The sequence below is a fragment of the Rhineura floridana genome, chromosome 6 (assembly GCF_030035675.1).
Source record: "Rhineura floridana isolate rRhiFlo1 chromosome 6, rRhiFlo1.hap2, whole genome shotgun sequence".
Lineage (NCBI taxonomy): Eukaryota > Metazoa > Chordata > Lepidosauria > Squamata > Rhineuridae > Rhineura > Rhineura floridana.
The window spans coordinates 119,348,272-119,356,500 of NC_084485.1; the positions used below are offsets into that span (position 1 = coordinate 119,348,272).

Genomic DNA, 8,229 nt, shown 5'->3' on the forward strand with positions numbered 1-8,229 from the left:
CATCAGCCTGTTCAAAATGTACATTTTAATATATATATATATATATATAATATTTATATTATATATATATTTATAGAATACGGAACATGCCACTTTTCAGTAAAGAAAAAGGGGTCATGAGAATTTCAGTGCAAACTTCTCCGTCTCACCCCTACGAGAACCACCGCCTCCTCGTCTTCTGAGATCAGAGTGTGGGGGGAGAGGAGGGGCGTCTTCTCTCTCTCTCTCTCTCTCTCTCTTTGTGTCACTCAAGAGTCTTTGCTGTGTCTGGCTGGATCTCAGTCTCTCTCCCCCCCCCCAGACGATCGCACCCTCCCTCCCTTCCCCTCTTGCGGCAAAGGGGTTGATAGACGTCGGGCTGGATGTTACGTTCCACTTACTGGCTCCAGAGTCCTGCGCTCTCAGCCGACGGCCTGCTTGAGCTGCTTGGAGAACCCCTCCATTCTCCCGTCCGCGCCCCCCCTCCTGGCTTGCCTCGGCTCCATCCTTTGTTGATTAGCTGCTGCTGTTGTTGCTGTTGTTGTGTAGTGAGGGGGAGTGAGAGAGGCCGTCTGTTGGCTGGACAGCAGCTGAGGGAGAGGGAGGCCCCAGGGGGCTCTCACCGCGGGTGAGGGGTCCCCGGGATGGGGTTGGATAAAGGGTTGAGGGCCGGCTGCCCTCCGGGTCCAAGGCCGTGGATCAGCACCCGGGGGACCAGGGGCCGCTGGAGCTGGGGATGAGGCGCCGGCGGAGTCCGGTACATGCTACTGTACATCGCCGCGGCCGCCGCGGCCGCCGTGGTGCTGTCCATGCTGCCCAGCAGGCTCGGGTGGTAGAAATAGGGCGACGGGAACATCCTCTGGAGCGCCGAATAATTCCCCGCTTCGGCCAGCAGCTCCAGCCCCACGGCTGTCTGACGCTTCCACTTGGTCCTGCGAGGGAGAAAGGCAAGACATGCCGCTAGACCGGGCCCCCAGAGGCGTGGGGACGGACTGGAGAGGGGTGCGGAGTGGGACATCAGAGGGACACTTCCTCCCCCACCATCGTCACCCCCCACACACGCGTCCTTCTCACCTGCATTCATTTATTCATAAACAAACAAACAAGCAAACTTTTCTCTCAAGGTCACGGCCACTCTCAAATGAACATCCCACAGCCCGACGGCAAAGCACTTGGCAGACGTAAAAGGGCGATGAATCAGAATGAATCATCGCTTCAAAAGAGAACGTACAAACTCTCACGGTAGACCTCTCCTGACGCTGATGGAGCCACCCATCCGTCCACCCTTCCTCCGGTTCTACCCCTTCCTTTCACTTACGCTGAGGAAAGCCATGGGAAACGATCCACCTGAATGTGTATTAGAAGATACAAGTCAAGCACGCAGCTAAACTGCTGCCTAAAACTTCCCCAGACCTCTTTCTCGTGATCCAGCCCACACCCTCTCCCACCATCCCCTCTCGCTTTATTTTCTCAGCTTTTCATCCGGAGCCGTTAAGGCAACAGCGAAACACTTCTAAACCTCCCTTTAAAACTGCACACGGACACACACACAAAATCAACTTCTACCGTTAGGTCGAATCAAGACCATTTGACTTTGCAAATACGCCCCCAAATCTCAAAAAGAAAAACCCACTTTGCGTCTTTATTTAGAGCATTTTAGGTGTAAGAAGCTTCAGTCTGGGTCATTGCGTCCTCCTACAGCTGAGACGGAGGCAGAAGAAACTGATTTGGGAGAAATTCCAGAAGAAGAATTGAGAGTGAGGAATTGAGAATTCTCTTGTTCTAAAATCCAAATTGAAAGGTGGGCGAGGGGAGGGAGCCTTCTGCTTTAATGGGGATTCACAGCCAACATCCCCAACTGACAGCAAATTAAGCCGTTTGTTCCAACGTTTCACCATACACAAATCCACCTCTTCCCCCTCCTTAAATATACATTGATAAATAGCTTGAGTATGTGTGTATGTGTATATAGTCCCCATTCTGAGTGTCCATGCATGTCTCCCTTTGGAGAACCCCCAGCAAGCTATGGGAGCTGGTGGATCCTGCACACGCACGCTCTCTCTCACACACACACAATCACGGCCCAGCAACTGCAGCCCAATTAACAAACATGGCGCTGCTGTTTAGATTGGCGATAAATGACACTAATGTTTTCCGACAGAATTAGGGAGGCTGCGACCGTATGTAATGAAACAGAAAATTATGGCAAAGACGACAACTGGACGCGGTTTTCCAACCCACTCGTCACCTAGGAGAAGCTAGAAATCATCGCTTCCACTCTCGCAGCGCCTTTGTTGTTGTTTGCTTGTTGGGAGGGCGGGATAGATACACACTGAAGCCTTGATCGCTTAATCTCTCTCTCTCACACACACAAACACACACCTCATTTCTTAATCACAAACGCCACGAGCGAGACACTCTTTCAGAAAGGCAGCTCTTTCCAAGTGGGTTAGAGAGGCGCGCCAAGAACCGAATTTTAAAAGCGGGCAGGAAACATTGGGAGAAGGAAGGGGGGGTGAGAACTGGGAGACCGACTAGGATGAGGTTGGGGCCTTAGGGAGAAAAACCAGAGCCAAGGATAGGACTCCAGGGTCACCCGTCGACGGAGGATCCGTCCACCTCGAGCCGCCTGCCATATTAATTAGCTTTCCCAGGAAGCCACGCCACTGATTGACATGTTAACTCTCTACCACGCTCCTGCCTTTGTTTTGCTGGCGTGTGTGTGGGGGGGACATATTTGGCCCGTGCTGGGTTGATTTCTTTCCCTTTTTACTACTCATATTTCATCGGAGGGGGGGAATCAAAAGAGAGGTGCAAACTGGTGGGGGTTTTTTGACAGGCGCGGACCGAAGATCCCATCTTAACTTGGGGTCACGGTGGAGAAACCCGAAGGCAGGCCTTCGGCGTTCCTCATCTGCCATCCCCTGTGAAAGAACCTAAGCGGCTCATCTCTACTCAGAAGTGAGTGGGCTGAGATTTCGGTCCCGAAAAATCCTTTTGGGACTGGCGCCAAAGATGCCCACTGTCCTGGAGTGAAGCCCCGTGGACGGCAACGGGAACTGGCTTCTTGCTATTGCTTGGAAGCAGGACTCAACGATGTGATTTACTTCGGAGTCAACTTCCCAGGCTGTGCGTTTGTTCCTCGTTGATTCCCCCTTCCTTCCTGTCCCAGTGTTGTTTCAAACAAATATATTTGGGTGGTGGGAGGAAATGACAAGGGGAGACAGAGAAAGGCCTTTCCCCTCCCCTACACGTGCTTTCGGCTGTTAGCTTCCCCTACCTTCGGTTTTGGTACCAGGTTTTGACCTGCGTGTCGGTCAGGTTGAGGGCCGCAGCCAAGTCCATCCGGTCTTGGACGCTGAGATACTTCTGCCTCTCGAAACTCCTCTCCAGCTGGTTGAGCTGATGGTCGGAGAAGGCCGTCCGCGCTTTGCGGGGCTTCTTCGCTCGCACAGGGGGGCTATCCCGGCTGCTGGAAATCTCACGATCGCCTTCTTCTTTGGCCCCTAAGACGAAAAAGACACCAAGTCGGGGTTAGTGCTGGAGGAGGGAAGCGCGGGGACATTGGACTGGGGCGCCTGAAACCCAGGCACAAAACCGCCAAGACTGGTTTGGAACTTCCCACAGGGTGGGAGTAAGCCATGCTGGCTGGATTCAACCGCGGGCTCAGGAGGGTTGATTATGAATCGGCCCGGCCTGGGGTTACGTGCGTGGTTTTCTCCGCTTCATGAAGGGGCCTCAGTCCACAACAGCGCAAACAGGGAAACTGGCCCCGGTTGACTTCTATAGATTACTCATGGAATTTATAAGCGTACTAAGGGGGGGGGGACCAACTGAAGATTTCCCAGGAGTGGCGATTTCTCTTGACACACAAATATCCTTCTTTCTGGGGAAGATTATTTCCCTCTCCCTCCCCGCTCCCTTCGCCAGATGCATATCCCCCCCTTTTCGAAGTGCACTTGGGAAACTGTTGTTATAAGTCCAAGCCATGGATGCTTTTCCAGGACTGCTGTGTCGCCGAGGTACAGACACAAAGTTGGACTTTGCCCTGTTGACAGCGCAAAGATTCCCGCATTTTACTTGGCATCTTTTTTGGGGGTGGTGGTGCTGAAATGTTAGGAAATCGATATGTCAATCCATCTGTGTTTGTACTAGGATGTTTCTCTCCCCACCCCAACCCCCATTCTCTCTCTCTCTCTCTCTCTCTCTCTCTCGGCGCTCCTTGATCTTCCCTGCAGGAAGAACAATAATCTCTCTAATTGACCCACTGGGGAGGTTGGTGCACCAACTAACCAACAAAAAAAAATTGCTAGACGAGGCTGTACATCTGTTTTTGGACCCTCTTATGCTAATGCTAAAATGGCACAATGAATAGCATTCTGGAGCGCCCATCTATTAGCCACTGCAAAATATCTGAAGGATGTAAAATTAGCAAAATGTGTCCGCTCTTACCTCCCCGTTTCAAAGGCGCCTTCCCAGATAAGTGGGATTCCCTTGGCATTAGGAGCTTTTATAAAAAAAAATTCCCCAGCGATCGGCAGAATGTTACATGCACACACCCTTATTTATTTGAAGACAAGAACATTTACATTTATTGCACACTCCTTAAAATACCACGGAACCATCAGAATAAAACCGGCTGCTTGACGGGGATTAAATTGGAAAAAGAAAAGAGGAGTCCCATCTGATCAAGCCGTTTTTTAAGAGTTAAAAAAACCACCTCAGTTTCTTTTAAATCCTGTCAGAAATGTGCCTTATTCATTAAGTGCTAAACTGTGAACTGGTTTAGAAATCATGACGACAGGCCGTATTTTCAAATGCAGATTTGCATTTTAACATATCTAATACATATCCAACACCGGTTCTTGAAGAGTACACTTTCAGAGCACAATTTTCTTGCACCACTTCCAGCTCTTTTGGGGGGAAAGTTAAACACAACCTTATTTCCGGCAATGTGTTTTTTTATTATTTTTATTAAAAATACAGAAAGTTAAGTCTAAGAACGCATTTTTGTTGTTTGTTTTATAAATCGTCTGAAAGTGCCTTTCAGTTTCCTGCCTGGGTTTAATTTTATTTTTTCCAAATGTTTGAAATATCTCGGCTTCGCTTAGCCAAATCATATCAATGCCCCAAGTCAGCATCAAAATTTTGAGAGGAATTTAATACAACAGGGAACGTTGGAGGGCGGTTTGATCGGACATGGAACGTTCGAGAGCAACACGAGACGACATGGAACGTTAGAAACATAAACAATGGAACGCCGGGGACGTTCGAAGCCTTCACGCGTGAAAAAGTCAGAGGGGGGAGGCAGACGGTTGTTCTCACTCACCGTGGCATTTCAGCTCGTTCTGGGAGTCCTCGCGTTTGTCTAGTTTGGCTTTCCCGTCGTCCTGCTCGAGCTTTGGCCTGAAGCTTTCGTTAGCCGCGTTGCTCTCCTGTTTGGGGGTGTGATGCGGGGAAGAGACGCTGGTGCTGTAAGGTGCACAAGCCGCCAGCGGTTTGCTGTCTCCCAAAATGTCTTTAATGAGAAAGGAAGAAGTGGAAGTCCTGGGGGCAGAGCTGCCCGAACCCAGCGGCGGCAGCGGCGGCTGGGGCGATTGCTGCAAACTTTGCTGCTGCTGCTGCTTTGGCTGCTGCGGATGCTGGCCGTGATGAAGGTGGTGATGCTGTGGAGGGAGGCCGTCTGGCGCCAGATGCTGCTCAGGGTGCTCCGCGGTGACCGAGATGGGCGAGGAGGGAGCCGTCCCTACAGTGTCAATTTCCGAACAGGGGGAAGGGGTCTCTTGGTTGCGGAAATCCGCCGCCCTGGCCTCGCCGTGGGCCGCTCGAAAGTCTCCGTTCATCATGCCCGGGCTGCCGGACCTGGGATTAGACAAAATCGTGTCTATTCCAAAACTGGAGCCGCTAGATCCTTCCATGGTGGCCGTTCCAAGAGGCGCCTTCAATCATCCCCCAGTCCTCGCCAACGCGGTATTTTGCGCCGACGGGGTTTTGCAGGGGGTGGCGGTGGCGTGGCGGTGGCCGTGAGGGAGTGGAATCTAGAAGATCGATCGGTACCCCGATTTGAAAACAAACAATCGAAGCGATCGATCCTGGACGAATTGGGAGCCCACGAGGAATGGATGTCTAAGGCCAAAATTTAAACGGGGAAGGAGAGGGGGGATGGGAGGACGAGGCAGAGCGTTGATGGCGACGATGCGGACATGAGCAAGACACAAAACGAGAGGTTTTTTTTTTAAAGCAAGGAAAGCAAGGAGAAGGAGGGAGAGAGAAGTTGTGAAAGAAATCTGGAGAAAGACGCCCGATCTGCACCCTCTGGAAGTGCTGGGATCTTTCTCACCCAGCCCTTCGCGCCACACACTCCAAGCCCCCCCCCACACACACATAAACGCTCCCCACCCCTGAATCCGGGCACACGTGCTTGGCGTATTGTTCAAGGGGCTCTAACGGAGAGTGGCCGCGATCGCCCGGGTAGACTAGACGGTATCGCCTGGCGCTGCGGTGGTGAAAGCGCCCGGGCGCAGAGACGAAGAAGAAGGGGGCTGAGAAGACAGACGGGGGCTGCCTGGTGGTGCGCCGCCGCGATCGCCCAGCCTCTGCCTCTCGCTCGCCTGCTCGCTAGCTCGCCTGCGCCCAGGAGTTATTGAACTTTCTTGGAAAGTTGAGGCGTGGTGCAGGAGGCGGAGGAGGAGACGCCAAGCCGCGGCCACTGCCTGCCTCTGCCTCGCGCCAGCCCGCTCCGCTCGGGCTCCTGCGACTCCGTCCGTGACGTCACAGCCATTGCCAGCCGCCTCCTTTCAGTTTATTATAAACCCTCCAAGAGGGTTCGGGGTTGTGTTTTGTTTTGTTTTTTGTTTTTTTAATAAAAAAAAATATTTTTTTTGGTCCGCCGTAAAGTAGAAGGCCCCGATTGGCGGCCAGAACGGCCGAACCTGACGTTCAGCAGTTGGCAGCCAATTAGAGTGGAGAAAGGCTGGAGAAGGTGCGGGGAGGGGAGGGGATGGAGGAGGAGGAGGAGGAGGGACGTTGTCAATTTCAGAATTGGGACTGTTCTTTTTCAGAATCTCCAGGATTCCACCCTTCCTCCCTCCCCAATTGTATATCTGAATATAAATGGTTGGCTATTATCACCACTAGCACGCCAATAAAAATCATTAAGAGCAGGATTTGTTTTAAAGAAAGAATGAAAGAAAGAAATTTAAGAGGCGAGAGAGAGATCAGTTACAGTTACTTTACATTTTTGGCAGCAGTTTGGAGGTGTAAAATCTCAGGTCCCCTAGATCTTGAAATCCAGGGGATGTATTACAAAAGCGAAACGAGTGTCCATACATGGGATCCGTCCATTCAAAAGAGCAGAGGGGGTCATTTCAGCTTTTCTGGCATTACTTAATGCTTCACACACACACACACACACACACACACACACACACACACACACACACACACACACACACATTTTCTTTGTCTGGGAGACAGGTGAGTAAGTTTTAATATTTTTTGTAATGCAGCATCCCTGGATGGCAGGAACTAGGAAACAGAGGCTGGAGGGGTGAGGGGCTGGGGTGAGATTTCGGTCGGGAGCCAAGTGAGGGAAGGTCTCACTTCTCTCCCCAAGGGTCGAGCCATAACAAGGGAGAGCAGCCGCGCCTGGATAAAAAACAGACAGAGGGGAGCCTGTCAAAGAAATGTCCACGTCCCGCTGGCCTGCCCGGTCCTTTGGAGGGACAACGAGCGGGTGCAGCGGGGCCCAGAGGCAGAGACAAAGTGTAGGACCCGGATTGTTCCCTCCCCCCAATTCCACTCTGACAGAATCTGTGGGCCTCTGATGCGATTATCATTATTATCATTATTTTGCTTTGTTTGATTCCTCTCCCCGCCGCCTTCCTTCCCGCTCGCCCTCTGGCTTCGGCTCCCCTTTCTCTCGGAAGGCTTCGACTGGCGCTGGTTTCCCCAGGACGCCACGACTCCAACCTGTCTCTTGTTGAATGTCAGAGTAATGGGAAGCGCCACCGACAAGGCGACGTATTCCTCCCGATTAAGCGCAGTGTCAGCCTCATTAGCAGAGTAATTATAAGGTGCTAATGAACGACTCAAAGTTCGGCGAGGTACGGCTTACTCTGAATCGCCCGTTGTAGCGACTCAGGGAACCGAAGGTAAATTGGCTACCGGGGCAAGGAGTCTCGCTCGCTCGCTCTCTGCCTCGGTCTGATTCTCCGCGTCACGGAGACGACAAAATCCAAAGATGAAGGG

General features: G+C 51.9%; 1 protein-coding gene across 1 annotated transcript; it reads right to left on the bottom strand.

Moving 5' to 3' along the window:
• Positions 1 to 598: 598 nt before the first annotated feature.
• BARHL2 (BarH like homeobox 2) lies at positions 599 to 5,897 on the bottom strand. Its single transcript, XM_061630542.1, has 3 exons — positions 5,309 to 5,897; positions 3,260 to 3,485; positions 599 to 911 (listed from the first exon to the last, which is right to left on the bottom strand). Exons 1-3 carry the CDS (start codon positions 5,895 to 5,897, stop codon positions 599 to 601), a joined length of 1,128 nt encoding a protein of 375 aa, XP_061486526.1.
• Between the last annotated feature and the right edge of the window lie 2,332 nt (positions 5,898 to 8,229).